The sequence below is a fragment of the Podarcis melisellensis genome (assembly GCF_964234715.1).
Source record: "Podarcis melisellensis genome assembly, chromosome: 3".
Classification (NCBI taxonomy): domain Eukaryota; kingdom Metazoa; phylum Chordata; class Lepidosauria; order Squamata; family Lacertidae; genus Podarcis; species Podarcis melisellensis.
The window spans coordinates 64,915,288-64,933,534 of record NC_138530.1 but is presented as its reverse complement, the minus strand read 5'-3'; the positions used below and the strand labels follow the sequence as shown (position 1 = coordinate 64,933,534).

Sequence of the window (18,247 nt, the reverse complement as noted above, 5' to 3'; positions counted from 1 at the left end):
GGGTTGGGGGGGGGGAGTGAAAATGCAAAAAAGATAGTGATGGTTTAATTAGAGAATGTATGCAAAATAATCACAGTAGCTATTTACAACAGCACATTTTGGGAAAAGAGAAAGTGCTGAGCTGACACAGAATCTGCTGGATCTCATCTGGCCTTGATGTCATCTTGTGACAGGACTGATGATCCAGATGGGAGGGTATAAATAAGAATAATAATGATGACGATGATGCCTCCCCCCCCCCATCAGCCTGGGTACTGGTGTAGTAAAAAGCTTTCTCCCCCCTCCCATATTTTCTGCCCTGACTGGTGGGGCTATGGATGCTGTGAGGGGGCTATGCTGCTCTGCCCCACTGCTGCTAACCAGGAGTTATGGTTGCATCCTTGGAGTTTAACTTCTCCTTGGAGTTTAACTTATGGATGAATTGCAAATGTACAGTTTCAGGCTGGAGTCTCCCAGTGGCATTCCTTTGTTCCTATTTTCAGGTAGGTAGCCGTGTTGGTCTGACGCAGTCAAAATAAATTTTAAAAAATCTTCAGATACAGTACACTGAAACGGAAGTCACCAGACGGGGTGATTGACTCAATTGACTGCGTCAGACCAACACGGCAAGCTACCTGAATCTATTTACCATATCCATTGAGTCCATCACCCATCTCCTTCTACCCTTCTGAGTAATACCCCTCCCCACCCTCCCACTATATATAAGGGTCTGGTGACTTCTGTTTCAGTGTATCTGAAGAAGTGTGCAGGCACACGAAAGCTTATACCCAGAACAAACTTAGTTGGTCTCTAAAGTGCTACTGGACATTTTTTTTATTTATATTTATTATTTCGACTTTGTTCCTATTGTGATTGTTACTGTAATTTTTATTATTACAGCGCGACCTGGCGGACTGAAATGTTCCCCTACTGGCTTAGGGTTATATTGCAACTGATTTCTCCTGCCAGGCTTGAGGCTCTAGCGAAACCCTCTGTCACCTGCCACACAACACAGCTGCCATCCTGGGGCTCCTACACACGCTGTATATACAGAGCCGGTGACCGTCCTACTTCCTCACCCGCTCACTTACTTGCCTCATCCGCAAGAGGCGCTAGAGCGCCCACACCATCCCCCGAGCCCCATCCCTCCCTTTCCGTTCCGGCCGCGCATCTCAGCCTTGGCTCCTCCCACCTCCGGCGCCACTTCTACGCCCCTCCATCCTTGCGTGCTGACGTCTCGGGAGCTCGAGCGCCTGCTCGCTGCCCCTCACGCGGAGGGAGGGGGGGCGGCGGCGGCGGCGCAGAGCAGTCTCTAATCGCCAGGCAGAGAGAGAGAGAAAGGCAGACGACGGCCGGCAGGAGGAGGAGGAGGAAGAGGAGGAGGCGGGAGCAGAGCGGCGACGGCAACGACGCTGCTTCTTCGGCTTCAACCGCCTGCGGAGGGATCAGGCGCAGCGGGGAGGCGACTCCCGTGAGGGAGGTGAGTGCGCGAGTGAACGCTGCGCTTCGGGGGATGATGGAGGAGTCGGCGCTGTGGTGGCGGAGGCGGCTCTATTGTGTCCGGGGCCTTCTTCGCTCGCCCCCCCCCCAGCGCCAAATCCCCGCCTCCCCGCGGCCGCTTCGCTTCTTCCGGGCAGCGGCAGACCCGAACAAAGGCCCCGTGTCGTCGTCGTTGTCCGCGCGCCCCGAGGGCACGAGCCGGCCTCTTTCTGGGGGGGGGGAGGAGGAGGTTCGCTCGCCAGCCCTCTCTCTGGGTCACCTCTTGGCTCCGGCCTCTCGTCTCCCCTCGGATAGTCACTTGTTTGGGGAGCCATTAGCTCCCTCCCTCCAGCCCCCGACACGGGATATGCGTGGGGTACCCTCCTCCTCCTCCTCCTTTTTTAATAGTGTTATGGGGAGGGGGGTGTTTCTCTGCCTGACCATCCTTGCTGTCAACTGCGCATTTATTTCCTAGAGATGTTTTTCTTCCTCTCTCATACATAGCCTCAGTCGCTGCTGCTGCTGCTGTTGTTTTTCCTGGAGGTGGGGGGGAAGCGTAAAAAAACGAAAACAAAAACCGACTCCCTCCTCCAGGCAGAATCTTTGGGGAAAGGCTGTCGTACTTGATACCCGTAAATATTATTATTATCAACAACAACAACAATAATGTGCGATGACAACTTCTTGTTGGGCCGATTGTTGTTTACCGTGGAAAGCTCTCTTCCAGGATTTTAAGTACTGGCTGGTGGAAAGAGATATTGTTCCACTTGTCCTCTCAAATGAACAGTGGGGGGTGTATGAAAAAAAACCACTGCCCTGTGCCACCTTTGAGGGGAGGGGACTAGAACAAAGAGCCACATGATACCATCCTTTGATACAATTGACAGCAGCTGATATTCAGGAACTGTCATTGTGAGGGGTAAAATAATCCTTATAAATATGATATTGTTATCATATCAACTACAGAGAGCAGCTGTAGTTGAAAAGCAGTACACAAACGCTTTTAAATGACCGTGTCATTTGTATGCTTTTAATTTCACTTTTTAAAAAAAATGTTTGTCAGTTAAGAGAAAATGAGATGCTTAGGTAAACATAAGTATTAGGCCATGGGGCGTATTGGTAATTGTTTCTAATTTGAAAGGACTTCAGTTGGAAAACTTTACATTTAAGTACTGTAGTAGCTGCTGCACAGGGTATTAAAATCTAACCTTGTTTACGCATTTTTGTCACAACCACATTTTTTTTTAAAAAAATTGAGATCAAATGAAGCTAGCTCAATTTGAAATAGTTCAAAATATGTAATTTTCAGGTAACATAGCCACAGCTTTTGGAACAAGAGGTTTGAAGTTTTAAAAAAGTGAAATGATACAGTTTGCTGGACAAATTACTTAGGCCATAGCTGTTTTAATGTTGATGGATGTAATTGGAGGTGTACTCATTGACAATGTGAGTTGAATGCAGCTCAGTTGAATGCAGTAATGCATGTTAGCCCACAGGTGCTGGCCCATAACTAGATTTGTACCATTTCACCCTTCATCTTTTGCACCTCAGAACAGTAGACATGCAAGTGGAAGCTCAATAACACTAGCTTTGGATTGAGAATATTGGTTTGATAGTTCATGTCCTGATCCTAAATTTATATTGTTAACATGAAAAGATGGCCTCACGTTAGGGGTACTGTATCTAGCTTTTTCTTTCAGCCTTTCTCAATTACTTTACAAGATTCCTGATAATATTTTCAATGTTTTTTCTTTACTTAAAGTTAAACTGCAATGAGATAACATGGATAGAAATCACCCAGAAGTACTTTGCTTCCATGATTCACAACTCTGAAATCTGACAACTAAGTGCTTTTAATGCTACTCTTTATAGCAGTCAGTCTGAGTTTTGCTGTTTCCTCTGTGTATAAATGAGAGGTGAAAATAAGTTCCTGGTCTACTTTGTAACAAACACAGGAGATTGCTTCTGTGCTGAATCTGGAATACTATTGGGAATAGATAGTAAGGAGATCTTATATTTGAACAGCAGCAAATTGGGTAATCTAGGCCAGAATAATAATTATATGCAGTGTGCCTATTAGGATGCTTTAATGTGCTTTATACATGGTTTTTTTTACCAGAAGTAAGATGGGTTTCTATGTTTTCGCTGTGTTCATATTTGATCTAGATGACAAAGTCTAAATGAAGAATAACACAACAGCAGACACATGGGTTTAAATCTGGTGGCCACTGAGAATACATGATCAGAACCAAAAAGCATTTAAGAACTTCTGTAAGCAGCACAATAAAGTGAATTGAAATAGAACCAGTATTTTCCCACTGGAACACATTACAGTAGGATATACCGTATTTTTTGCTCTATAAGACTCACTTTTTCCCTCCTAAAAAGTAAGGAAATGTGTGTGCGTCTTATGGAGCGAATGCAGGCTGTGCAGCTATCCCAGAAGCCAGAACAGCAAGAGGGATTGCTGCTTTCACTGCGCAGTAATCCCTCTTGCTGTTCTGGCTTCTGAGATTCAGAATATTTTTTTTCTTGTTTTCCTCCTCGAAAAACTAGGTGCGTCTTGTGGTCTGGTGCGTCTTATAGAGCGAAAAATACGGTATACTGTATCTGAATTTAGAATTGAACATTCTGGGTCTGTAATCAGTTTCTGCTGAAATGAGAGGGCAAATTGCTTTTGTGCCTACTAAGTAATAAATTGATTTGACTGTGATTGTTGAAATTTATTCTGTTTTAGAGAAATGCATGTTTTTCCTGATGCCTCTTGGTCCACAAGGCCTTTCAGTTGTACATGTTCCATCAAGTTAGTCTTTTTAAAAAATAGGGCACATTATTTTTAAGCTTTTTAGAAATTTGAGATGAGGTACCCAATGATATTCAGCTTTAGAACTGTGGCTGCATATGGAAAATCAAGTTGGTATCAAGGAATATCAACTTAAAATATAAGCAGATAAATTTATTGTGTATAAAAAGATGAACACACATATCCTTATGAAAGATAGTTAAAAAAATATTTTACCTACAACCCTAGGATGCTACATAACCAAAGAAAACAGTCATTTATCAAATGCAGATGTGCAAACAACCCCTGGTATCTTATGCATTCTTTTCTGAGAAAAGTGATAGCATGTTTTTATTAATGCCTATTGGTCTGTAAGTGCTTAGACTGGAACATAGGGTAGATGAGAGCATCCTATATGAGTATAGTGCCTCATATTGGGGGACTTAATGGCAATGATATTAGACAGTAGTAATTTCAAAAGAAAGAGACTCTAATCTCATGCATTTCACTGGGTCCACTAGCTGTATGTCAATGCGCTTGATCTAGAAAAGTTGGCAAATAGAGTGAGCACCTGAGTGCAGGTGCTATTAGCACTGCACTGTTTTCAATGGGATGTTAATCCTCTCCCTATAACAAACTTTTGTAGGAAAGCAATTACAGATGCCAGTTTTCACTTGTATGACATAGAAGGCATAGTTTGGAAGGAAAACTAATGAATAGACAAAATGTCCAGGTTGGCATAAGCTATTTTCCAGAAGTGCTGCTGGCTGTCATTATGCAGTACCTCTTATCAACCATGGCACATATATTTGCAAAAAGTTTGTCAAGCTGTAAGATTGGGGGTGTTTTAAGAATTGCTGATGTAATATATTATTATTTATAAAGTTCATGGACTCCAAAAAAGTTTCATGACACCACAAATCATACTCATGTCCAGAATAGTGTCCTTTTGACGTGGCAGTGAATTGTGTCTTTTCTAGCAATTTGGGTGCAAGACACTATCAAAGGTATCACTCTATCATATAACAGACAAAATATGTAAACAGGAGCTGGAGTTGTACACCCCATAATAAGGAGACTGTTTCCTACAATATGACATAAAATAAACTTTGAGAGTCTCATTGAGAATTGTTTCTAGGAGATGTACATATATAAGCTATAGTGGCCCAAAGCTGAACTTTGTTCTCTCTATATATTTCAGCAATTATTGGCATTATTACATTATAAGCACAAGGAACTTAAAAAACTTTGATTCACCTCAAGTGGTACAGGAGAGTGTCTTCTACAAGATGACTTAAAATATGTCAACATATATAGAATATAGTCAAAATATGTAGAAGAGAATAAGGAACTGGGGGCTGTGTACCCCATAATATATTTGTCCTACCACTAATCATATAAAACATACTCAATATATATGTCCTGTAAAAGGTGGCATAAATTCTAATAGGCTTCATATTGGGCAGAATATGTTTTATAGTGTATGGGGTTCACACCAGTAACTACAAAAGGGGTATAAACTAACTCCTGATGGTTTGAGTGTATTTTTTGGGGTGGTCCAAGGATTGTTGTGGGAGTGTTTACTCCACCCCACCCCTGTTCCTTGCTCATTTATAGGTACAATCTCCAGGGCATTTGAGTTTATTATTTGAGGTGGCATAAAGCTTTTTGTAGGATAACCCCCCCACCCCCCGTTCCTCCTTTTTCATATTTTGGCTATTATTGACCTTTGATGTGTTTTGCATCCAGAGTTTGTCCAGATTCAGTTCACTGCTGTGTTATAGAGGTCGGTATTCTCAAGCTGTTTGATTTCTAGTGGCCCACAGACCCACCCCCTTGCTTATTTTCTATGTATTTTGGCATGGGGTGTGTCCAAATGAAGAATTGGCCTGGAGTCAATATCGTTCTATCTCATTAGGGTCACCTCGCCTGGAGGTGTGGATATATGATTTGTGGTGACCTAAAGCTTATTTTGGGGTGCATGCCCTCAGTTTCTTGTTCTCATCTACATATAGTATTTTGGCAATTAATGCCATTATGCCATTATAATTTAATATAATATAATTCTAGAAGTTCTCCCTCATAAGCATATTCAATATACATCTCATTGAAAGCAATTTAATGTGCTTTCAAAACAATGTGTGTTTTGAAATGTGTCTGAATTATGCACATACAAGCATCTTGCTCATACTTGTCTCCTCCAGATTGTGGAAGTGACTGCGTTTTCGTGGATATGGTATTTTATACTTGATAGATGTGGCAGGACCATCTTTCTACATTGTGATTCGACATGGCTGTGGCCAAATAGTAGAAGTATACGGTTATGCCAAACCTAGCTATGTTGATGGTTCTTAGATGTGATGGTGTCTTGACTCTCTATCCTCCATACTGTTTTCAGTCTAATGCCTTGACTTTAGATCTAAGAGAATTACTTTAGTTGAGGTTCATCTGCCAACACATTTTTTTCTGTGAAATTTCAAATGTATGACTGTGAAATTTCTGTGAAAATTCTGTGAAATTTTATTTATTTTTTTATAAATATTTATTAAGGTTTTTACAGAAAAGAAAAGAAAACATCCAATAACAATAAACAGTATTACTTTGTTTAACAAAATTTCATATCATCTTTGAGCTTCCTCACGCCTCCCACTCCCATTTGCATCATTAATAAGTTTTGTCCAGCAAATTATCATCTTATTTCCAAATTTTGTAACCGCTTATTTAGCTACAGTAAAATAGTTCTCCTGCAAATTTGTTTTTCTTAATCTCTCTTGTCATCAATTCCTGATCTATTTTAGTGATGGCCAATTATTTATAACTAAGCATCTTTCTTAACCTTCCAATAAATCATAATATTTTTGTAAATAAGTCTTAAATTTCTTCCAATCTTCTTCCATCCTGTCTTCTCCCAGGTCTCAGATTCTGCCAGTCATCTCCGCCAGTTGCATATAGTCCATCAGTTGCATCTGCCATTCTTCCAGTGTGGGTAGATCTTGAGTTTTCCAATTCTTAGCGAGTAGTATCCTTGCTGCTGTTGTCGCATACATAAAGAATGTTCTATCTTTCTTTAGCACCTTCTGGTCGACAATGCCCAGAAGAAAGGCCTCTGGTTTCTTGGTGAAGGTATACTTAAATACCTTTTTTAACTCATTATATATCATTTCCCAGAAGGCCTTCACCTTAGGGCAAGTCCACCAGAGGTGGTAGAATGTTCCTTCATTTTCCTTACATTTCCAGCATTTGTTATCTGACGAATGGTATATTTTAGCAAGTTTAACTGGGGTCATGTACCATCTGTATATCATTTTCATTACATTTTATTTCAAAGCATTACATGCAGTAAAGTTCAGCCCAGTGGTCCACAACCTTTCCCAATCCTCAAACATAATATTATGCCCAATATCCTGTGCCCATTTTATCATAGCCGACTTAACCATTTCGTCTTGTGTATTCCATTTCAACAGCAAGTTATACATTCTTGAAAGTACCTTGGTCTTAGGTTCTAGCAGTTCTGTTTCCAATTTCGATTTCTCCACCTGGAAACCTAACTTTTTGTCACTTTTAAAAATTTCTTTAATCTGAGAATTCTGTGAAATTTTAAATGTATGACTACACAGTCATATTTGGTTTTTCTGTGTCAACTGGGGAAGGGAAACTTTTGGGTTCTAGGAAGACCTTTGTTCTGTACAGCAGTTCACTTGACAATAAGGAATTACATTCCCAAGGTTACTAGCTAGGATGCTTTTGTTTCATTTATATGGCACCATTCTAGTTTTCAGCCTTATTTCTCTCTTCCTGACGTATTTCATTGCTCATTTGTGCCCCTTTCATGCCTTAATAGATGAATAGCTTACCTTTTCTGTGTGTCACCAAATGACCTAGGAACTGCAGAAAAGTAACTCACAACTTACGTGCGTTTAACTTGTGCACATTCAGCTTTATGCACTTGACAAAAAAAATTAAAAGGGGGCAGGCATCTGGGAATGAAGACTTTGGGAATCCCACTCGCCATTGAACCCAATGTGTTTTGACTATATGTGATTTTCATTTTATGCATTGTCCCTAGAATGTAACCCCAAGCATAAGTTGAGAGTCACCTGTATCTAATACACCTCTTCCTCTGTGTCCTACACTTTCTTGGTGGTTAATCTCTATTTGTCAACCCCTCTAACCTGACAATCTCCAAGACTGAGAGTGTTCAGATGTGCTGTAAGACTTTCCTGATTTAGCCAGTGTTTAGTGAGTGGAAGTAAATAAGCAGTGGTCCACAAAATAAAGCACACAGTTCCTTTATATAAAGATAGATGAGCCTGTAATTGAAGTATTTTAATCTTGCTAGGAGAGTTTGTAAGTACTGGATCTTCAGTGCATCATAGGTTAAATGCAGTGATTGAGTGAAATCATTTTCTAAACTTGCCTTTAAAACATTTATAGCCTTTAAAAATATCATTACTTCAATCTTATAATTATACTGTGGTCCGTTTCCTAAAGATATAAATTACATGCTTATTTCAATAAAAAGCACACTTTCTTAACTCCATGATAAATCTTTAATTTTGTATCTCTTTTAATTACTCATCCATCTTCCTTCCCTTCTGTCTATTGGAGGCTGGTTTACCCTTGCAGGTGGAAAACATTTTGACTTTCAAGTAGCATGCACTTATGATTCAAAGGCTGTTGCACTGCAACATTTTTCAAAACAAATTTGTTCTGTCTGATAGGCAACTTATGAGGTGGTGGATGGTTAATGGTATTAACCTTGATGTACAACGTAAGGCCAAGTGGACTGGTTTTATCTCTCCTGGGGGAATTCCAAATGCCTTTTCTTTGCAACCTTTTCCTGTGCTTTTTGGGGAAACAAGGCCTGCAAGTATGTATCAAAATTCGAGATGGGAGAATGACTACATCACTATATGTACCTTGTTTCTTCCTGAATTTAGAAGCATGTTACAGAGTTTGTGACAGTTTTTCTAGCGTCATACAGCCACCAGTTACATTGCAGAGCACCTGAGGCACATTTACCATATGAATTTCTGGGAGGATGAAAAGCTAGTATGCTTCTGAAGCAGAACACTGGAAGAAGGGGATAGGGATCAGGGATGAGAAAGAAATGGAGCAAAACAAGACAGTGAATAAAATCAGAACTGAGACCTGGTTGAGAAAAATAGGGCCTTCAGCAAGACAGTGCTGTTACATTAGACCTGGGAGTGCAGGAATCGGCAGTGTTGCAGATAATGAACAGTTGTGGGATACAGAAAAAGGGGTAAGATCCTGGGGACAAGAGAGTGCACTATGAGGGGTTCAGACAGAGCTGTGTGGATGCAGAGAGGAGAGCCCACTGTGAGGTGCAGAGAGAAACAGGAAGTTGTATGATAGATTAAAAAAGCATACGGAGTTACAGTTTTAACTTAAACTATTTTTTTTACTGTTAACATAGCACCTGGCTCTCATGAGTTAGTAGAAATCTAAAAGTGGCACTCCAAGTGAATTGTGTGTCTCTGCCCTAAAGTAATGTTTTAAAAAGAAAAATCACATGACACCTGTCTGCCTGGTTATAGCCTTTTTTATTTTTTAAAAAGGAAAAAGGTGAAACAATTACATGCAGCACACAAGGGACTTCAGTGCAGAGGTTATTACTCAAAAGTTTTAATTGGAAGTTCAGCCAAAGTCTTCCCAAAGCTCTTTTCAATTATGTACATTACCATTAACCTCTCTGCAGGACTTGTCGATTTCTTGACTTTATTTAGCTGTATTCATATGAGATGAATTTAATGTATGCAGTAAAATTTCACTTAAATAGATCTGCTTAGGCATTTGAAAGTTCTGCATCCTCAAGTTCAATAAAAAGTGCCTTTCAGTGTAACCTCTCTAGCAGAAAATGAAATGTAATGCATCTTGGTTAGATAGCTGTCTAGACATTGTGTTTTAAAACTCTAACTGCACAGGACTGGTAAATGCTGTGAAGCAGAACCTTTCAGTTTGGGGTGAGTTTGAGGTTTGCCATGAGAGAAGTCTGAATATGATGAGGAGAAAGGAGAGCATTGTATTAGGTTAAGTGGTAGGATTTGAATTTTGGGTGCCTTTGCCTTGGAACCTGCAGACCTCAAAATATCTTGCCCTAATAGTCTAATAGAATATTCAAGAAATAATATGATGGCTTTTGACGTTCAACAGACTGGTTCCCCAGTCTTCCAGTGGACTAACATATTCTAGAGCAGCTTACTTTAATTGCCAGCATGAATTGATTGATTTTTATTTTATTTACCAAATTAATTGTATACTGCTTGATCGTTTTATTTTTGTAAACCACTTAGCAGTTCTACTGGCAAACATCAAAACTGTCAAGAAAATACAAAGTTAAATCAGGTACTTTTAAAAATTCAAAATGGAAAAAAATAAGCAGTTAAGCAATAAAAATAGATTAAAACACATGTCAGCTTCTACATATCTGGATAGGCTTGTCTGAACAGAAATGTTTTTAACCGGTACTGATAAGAGTAAAGCCTCCTGCCTGACGACAATAGGCAGGCAGTTTCAAAGTGCAGGTGCTGCTAAACCTAAAGACTGATTTCTTACAAGTGCAGAATGAATGTTTTGTGGTGTTAGTCCTGCAGATCAAAGTGGTCAGGTAGATATAGAGGGTAAATCGATCACTCAGGTAAACTCGTCCCAAGCTATTATAAGCTATAGTATATGCTAACAGTAACACCTTGAAATTTGCCTGGTAACAAACAGAGATCTCTGAGCAAGGGTGTTATATGTTGACAATGTCTCTCTTCTGCCAGCAACTTTACTGCATCATTCAGCACTAACTGCAGTTTCCAGTTCAAGCTCAAGGGAAGACTCACATTGAGTGCATTGCAGTAATCCAGTTTTGAAGTTACTAATGCTTGAACTGGGACGCGGGTGGCGCTGTGGGTTAAACCACAGAGCCTAGGACTTGCCGATCAAAAGGTCGGCAGGTCAAATCCCCGCGACGGGGTGAGGTCCCGTTGCTCGGTCCCTGCTCCTACCAACCTAGCAGTTCAAAAGCACGTCAAAGTGCAAGTAGATAAATAGGTACCGCTCTGGCGGGAAGGTAAACGGCATTTCCGTGCGCTGCTCTGGTTTTCCAGAAGCGGCTTAGTCATGCTGGCCACATGACCCGGAAGCTGTACGCCGGCTCCCTCGGCCAATAAAGCGAGATGAGTGCTGCAACCCCAGAGTCGGCCACGACTGGACCTAATGGTCATGGGCCCCTTTACCTTAATGCTTAATGCTTGAACTACTATGGAAAAGTCCTCCCTGGCTGTAGGTGTTGTACAGGCTGCAGTTGGTAAAGGACACTTCTAGCCACTTAAGTTGCTTGGGCCTCCTGTAACAAAGATAGATCCTGACTGCAAACCTGTTGCTTCAGAGGGAGTGCAAACTGTCCAGAGCTGATCAGTTTCTCAGACACGAGAACCACTCACCTACATAGTCTCTTTGATCTCAAAACTGTTTGCTACTTTGATCTTAAAATGACTTAAGAGAACATATCCATGAAATAAAAGAAAATGCATCAGATGTAATAACTGAGTAACTGAGTTCACCGTGGAAGAGCCTCCAGCTGGAAGGCTATTGGCTTAACTGAAACTTTTGCCATTGCCTCCTCTGTTCCCAAAACCAATTCCATTCTCATCTGTTCTGTCTCATTGAAGCAGCAGGAGAGGCAAGACGGTGTACGTAACGCCATCCATTGAACTGGCTGGGACCAGCTGCCATTTGGCTCCTTCTCTCCCAGAACTGTTTTGTTCACTGATTCTGACATCTTTGTCTATGGCACAGTGGATCAGTGTGGCTAGCTGCTAACCACAATGTTGGCAGATACAGGCCACTCAGAGATGGCTGTGGGCAGGATTGCAAAGGGTTGGACTAGAGAACCCTTGGGGTCTCCTTCAGCTCTACAATAAAATAGCTGATTACTAAATTTGCTTATTTTCATTCCCATCTCTTTTTGTACTTGTATTGTAAGCCACTATTATCATTGTGTGTTATCATGGCTAGTTGGACAGAAAGCTGCTATTTATAAATATAGTTCATATTTATAGTTCATAAATATATTTATATTATATTTATAGTTCATAAATATAAATAATTGGTTACTCTAAGTCTGATGGCTCTTTATTTTCTCCTTAACTTGCAGTGGGACGCTGGCATTGCCCATGTCCAGGAAGCAGCATGCAAGAAGAATAAGTTGTTAACTGGGAAACAAGGCGCTCAGCTCTGATTAGATACTTATAAAGATGGTTTAATTTTGCAATATGTTCTAAGAAGAGTGATAAGAAGAAGAAAAAGAAGGTAAGGTCAATGTGATGTAGATCTTGTATTTGTCCAAGTATGGAGTTGGCATTTCAAATGTGACTTGTACTTGATACGGTAACCTACAAGTGCACAGTAAAAAATTCATCCCCTCTCAGACATCAAGCTAGAGAGAGGTTAAAACTAGCTGTTTTGTCAGTAGGTGGCTGAGGAACTCTGAGAACCTTGGCTGCCCACTGCTAAAACAAGCTCCATTCTTTTGTTCTGTCTTCAGGTGGGAAGGGTGGGCTGGCTTTTGAAAATGAGCAGCTGAGGTATTTGGAGTAAGTGGGCAGGCCAGCACTGTAGAAGCCCCTTCTGCCTTGCTACAGCTGTAAGCTAGAGACGGAATGGGATTGTACCTGGTCATCTGATGCTGTGTGAGGTTGGGGACTAAAACTGCAATCCTTAAAAGTTCTTACTTTGCACTAAGCACTACTGAATGCAGGGATTTACTTCTGAGTAAATTCATAAGAAGGTGGTAAAGGGGAGTAGGTGAGGAATGTTTAATTGTGTTTCTGGTGCATTTTTTAAAAATACTTATTTTGGTTTTCTATACACTACAGTATTTTAAAATGTGAGCCATCTTATAAATCTTTAAAATAAATAAATGTTTCTAGCAATCTCATGTTTTTGTTTGATTACAGGGGCCAGCCTAAACTTGTTGAACTCTGTTCCCTTACTAAACAAATGCTTTTGTACTGTTAATGGGTATTATGAGGCTCTCAATGCATGCTGTCACTTTTTAATTGTGGAATTACTCAGGTGTACCAAGTTCTCCTTTTTCTACTTGGTTTCCCAACCTGCTGGGACACCCAAGTAAGTGGATATAGGATTGTAGCCTTAGTCTATGTGTTGCACAAACCTTCACACAAAATCTCACCTTGAAATTTGTAAAATCCGGAATACATAAGCCAGAATTTTTCAACCTTTTTGAGTCCATGGCTCCCTTGGCCAACTGCATTCTTTCTGTGGTACCCCTGTGGGGCTCAGAATCCCAGTTATGTCACCCCTTGCCTGCAGAGCTGGCAGCCTCTCACCCTTTTTCAAACACCCTCCCTTGTGGAGTGTTCCCTCAGCCTCCTCTCCTCCCCCTCTCCTTGGGAGTCTTCTGGGCAGCCGCTGCCTCCGCCCTTAGTCTGTCCAAAGGGAGGAGTCCAAAGGGAGGTGCCTCCTCACACTGCCCCACAGGGGTCTGGGAAGAGGATACACCCAGCCTTAGTGGCTCAGTGGAGACTGGCCAAATGTGAACCTGAGGCCTGCACCTTACCTTGGAAGCCAGCCCCAGAGGCACCATTTGCTTGTGGAGGTTATAGCCAGGGTTGCTACAACAAACAGCTGTGCAAGCGTTTGGGAGGCAGAGATGCAAGAGGGCATCAGAGGAGGGAGGGAAGGAAAGAAGGCCAGGGGCCAGTGTTGCCGTGGCACCCCTGAACATCATTCAAGGCACCCCAGAGTGCCGTGGCACACTGGTTGAAAACCACTGACGTAAGCAGATAACCATGGTTTTCTATTCCTGAAGTCACATGTTCAGACATCCTAGATGGATCAAGCAACTATTGACTGCATTTTGCTAAATAAATACAGTAGACCTGGGCTAAAATCTTTATTCAAATATCTTTCTGGCCTTGTGTTTGCGAAATGCAAACACATAATCAAGATTTGGGACCCAGATCCTCTGACTTAACTGTGTCCAATTTTTTGATGTGTGATATTGTGCTGTGCCATATGCAAAAAGTAGGGAGTCAAGACTGACCAAGGCCAAACACTCTTTTGTACAGATTGTGATGGTTCATTAATTCTTTGACAAAAAGCCATGACATTTGTTCACTTCACTGTCATCTCAGCAAAAATTGCAAGGAGCATGACTGACACTTGTTTTATTTATACACATATGCAGAATATACAATCTACTGAATGTAAGCAACATACTGCAAATAAATAAAATGCCTACAAGAATAAAAAGTTGCAGTAACACAGATCTTATAAGCTCCTTGGATGGGGAGTATGGGGAAATAAGGAGATCTGTGCTTATAGCACTGAAAATACATTAAAATGGGCGCCAGGCAGGCCCATCTGGGGAAGGAATTCAAGTAAATAAAATGCAATAAGAAGAAGGTCATTTCTCTACTTGCCATTTACCTGAGATGGCAGGGTAACTAGAGAAGACTTTTGGTGCATGGGCAGGTGGATGCAGAAGCATGTTCCTTCAAGTATTCAGGTCTCAACCTCTGTAGGGCTTTAAAGTTAAGCACCAGTGCAGTAAATTGGCTCTACAAACAGACCAGTAGTCAGTAGAGATCTTTAAGCACAGACAAGATATGATCCCAACAACGAGTCCTGGTTAGTACCAAAAACAGCTGCTAAGATACTAATGGCAGCTTCTGAGCAGAAAGCCCCTGAATAAGGTATTGTAGTAGTATAGCAAAGTTACTGTAGGTAGTTTGTATCTCTCCAGGAGGGGCTGCATCTGACATAGCTGGTGGAAGCTATGACACATATGAACTAGTACCACCATCTACATATTCTCAGTTTATTCATCATCATCCAGGGTCCCCCCCACCCCCCGTGATCTGAAGTATCAATTTTAAACTTCATTGCCTAACTTCAATCAGAGGCAAGAGAGCTGAATGTTTCATGCAGATAATGAGGGACCAGATAGGACCCTATAGTGTAAATTCCTAGAGCTTAGCAGTAGTCACCCAGCACAATGTTCCAGAAGTTCCACAACGTTACTTAACTAAGCACTAGCAGTGGTGATCAGAGGCAAAGTAGTTATAGAGGACAGCTATCTTGGTGTTGAAACATTAATATGCAATTTTGTTTCACCCTTTCTCTAGTGTGGTACTGTAAACTATCATATTTGCATCCTGTCATTTATATATATTAGGTTGTTCATTTACTTCATTCTTGTAGAGTGAGCTTCATGAGCAGGCAGCAGCTTGAACCCAGATCTTCCAGCCCATATTTTCTGCAGCACATTGATTGTCATTGCAGATTGATATTTTGTTTTGTCTGTATATGATGCTGTTCATGTACATTTTTGTAGCTTTTTTCATTTGTTATAAACGGTTTAGGATAAAGTCCTGTGGTTAAGCAAAGTAGGCTAACAGTAGATCCTGCCAAATTCTGATACTTTTGTTGTTCTCTAGGATGGCCGGTTGCGGTGAGATTGATCACTCAATCAACATGCTTCCCACAAACAAGAAGACAAATGAATCATGTTCCGGTGCAGCACCATCTCTCATGGTCCCTGAATGTGCTATCTGTCTGCAAACATGTGTCCACCCTGTGAGTCTGCCTTGTAAACATGTCTTCTGTTATCTGTGTGTGAAAGGAGCTTCCTGGCTGGGAAAGAGATGTGCACTCTGTCGTCAGGAGATCCCGGAGGACTTTCTTGATAAGCCAACCTTACTGTCACCTGAGGAACTCAAAGCAGCCAGTAGAGGCAATGGGGAATATGCCTGGTACTATGAAGGCAGAAATGGATGGTGGCAGTATGATGAACGTACCAGTAGGGAGCTGGAAGATGCCTTTTCCAAAGGTAAAAAGAGCACTGAAATGTTAATTGCTGGGTTCTTGTATGTGGCAGATCTTGAGAACATGGTTCAGTATAGGCGAAATGAGCATGGACGTCGCAGGAAAATAAAACGGGACATAATAGATATTCCAAAGAAGGGAGTGGCTGGGCTTAGGTTGGACTGTGACTCTAATGCTATCAATCTAGCAAGAGAGAGCTCTGCTGATGGTGCAGACAGCACACCAGCTCTAGGAGCTGCTGCTGGGCAGCCTCTAGCAACTGCTTCTGTTAGACCCCTTCCTTCACTAGATGGTCAACCGACAAGCCCTGCAACGCCATCACCTGATGCAAGCACTCTAGAGAACTCTTTTGCCAACTTGCAAATAAATGGAGACAGTATGGTTGAAAGGAGCCATAGGGGTGAGGGAGAGGAAGACCATGAATCATCGTCTTCTGGTAGGGTGCCAGTTCTTGACACCTCCATTGAGGAAACAGAATCGGATGCTAGCAGCGATAGTGAGGATGTGTCTGCCCAACTTCAGTTGCCTGTATCCTCTGCTCAGCAGAGACATCTGAATGCAAGTCAGCCAGCCTTGGATAGACCAGTGGTGGGGAGTGGGGTGGGAAGCACCAGTGTAAGGTCTAGAAGGCCTGATGGACAGTGCACAGTAACTGAAGTTTAAATCTAGAGCCATGTTTTGAAAACTCAGTCTTGTATATGTACATTTTGTCTGTATTGGCATTGCATTCCAGCCTAGCAATGTATTCAAAGTGTTTCAGGGTGGGAGGAGGGGAAAGGGAAAACCAAGCCTGGTCCTTGAACTTGTAAGAAAATCTCTTAATATGTCTTGGCTGGAAGATTCAATGTTTGAAGAAAAAAACAAAACCCTGGGGTGTGTTAATGGTTTGACAGCTACTTAGCAATACCCAGTTTCGTAAATGTCTCACGTTTTATTTTGTAGTATATGCTCATCCCCAGTAAAACCCTGTCCCCCTTTTTGACCAGTGTATATTCACTGTACAACTTGGAAATGTCATCATTCTTCATTGCATTAAGTATCTTTACTATCTGCATGGATTGATGTATGGAAGGAAAGCTAAAGCGAACTGGAAATGAACAAGAATTGGGGGTATGAACCAGATGCTTAATTTTAACATAAAGTAGGTGTGACTTCTAAAGTTCAGATGTTTTACTAAACAAAGAGCAATCATCTTCCTGAATGAAATGTAAAATAACTTCTGTTGCAGAGTTTTACTTGTAAACACTTCATGGTGTCTTCATCGGCTCTTCCGTCTAGTCCCTGTAGCTTGTTTGTTTTCTTGTTCCGTCTGGTTTTTGTTACAAAATTTATAATTTAATAAACTACATTTTATCAACCACCTGAGCTCTGTTTCCACATGGGTCTGCACCCATGTCATCTTGAAGTTAGTTATCAAAGGAGGAATGGACACTGGTTAATTGTAGGACTTTGTGTGCTGAAAATCAACATGAAACACAATGTGCTGAAGATTACACAGTGCTTAAAAAAGATGGTATAATATATGGCTCTATAAAAACCCATTCATTTCTCCTGCCTTGCCTAATCTGCCAGGATAGGGAATCTGCAGAAATTTGTAATGTAGTGAGATAGGCAGAAAGCCAAACCACAGCTTGCTATTTTGGTTAAGTACCATCTGTGAAAATACACCTCTCACAGACTTTCTGTACTATTGCTAACATTGGGCAAAGACATCCTTTCGTGTGGGGTGTGGATAGATTACGTGGTGGAAAAACCATCACATCCATAGCCTGCAGTTGGGTGGGTGATAGTCCAAAGCTGATATGGTGTCAGGAGACAAAGGGAACATTGGGTCCTGTGGATTCACAGCTATTGTAGAACACTCCATTTTGCCCTACACTGTCACTAAGAACACCACTACTGGAATTTCCAGTGGGTGTCTTGGGAGGCCACTGGAAGTGTTGGTGTCTTGTCCATAGCCCATTTTGTTCATCTACTAGCTCCTTACATAACCTTTGGCTTTGACCCTTTAGGTTTCTGTGATTTTATGGATGGCTCCTTTGCAATTAACATATGCAATAGCTGACTATCAATAGTGTTCGGTACTGAAAATGGAAGTCTAAGAACTGGAACTCCCTCAGTCTTTCATTCTAGGTACAGTCTTTGCTT

General features: G+C 41.4%; 1 protein-coding gene across 2 annotated transcripts; it reads left to right on the top strand.

Moving 5' to 3' along the window:
- Positions 1 to 1,096: 1,096 nt before the first annotated feature.
- On the top strand, positions 1,097 to 17,459 carry RNF146 (ring finger protein 146). Of its 2 annotated transcripts, XM_081907205.1 has the most exons (4): positions 1,097 to 1,459; positions 12,405 to 12,559; positions 13,207 to 13,378; positions 15,712 to 17,459. In XM_081907205.1, the coding sequence occupies exon 4, from the start codon at positions 15,713 to 15,715 to the stop codon at positions 16,760 to 16,762; it is 1,050 nt and encodes a 349-aa protein (XP_081763331.1). In that variant the 5' UTR covers positions 1,097 to 1,459; positions 12,405 to 12,559; positions 13,207 to 13,378; position 15,712; the 3' UTR covers positions 16,763 to 17,459. The 2 variants fall into 2 exon arrangements, with proteins under 2 accessions (XP_081763331.1, XP_081763330.1); XM_081907204.1 differs by lacking the exon at positions 13,207 to 13,378 and having other exon boundaries at positions 1,098 to 1,459.
- Positions 17,460 to 18,247: the final 788 nt, after the last annotated feature.

Excerpts from the sequence above, each read along its gene's own strand:
- RNF146 (XM_081907205.1), top strand. The coding sequence starts at position 15,713 with ATGGCCGGTTGCGGTGAGATTGATCACTCAATCAACATGCTTCCCACA.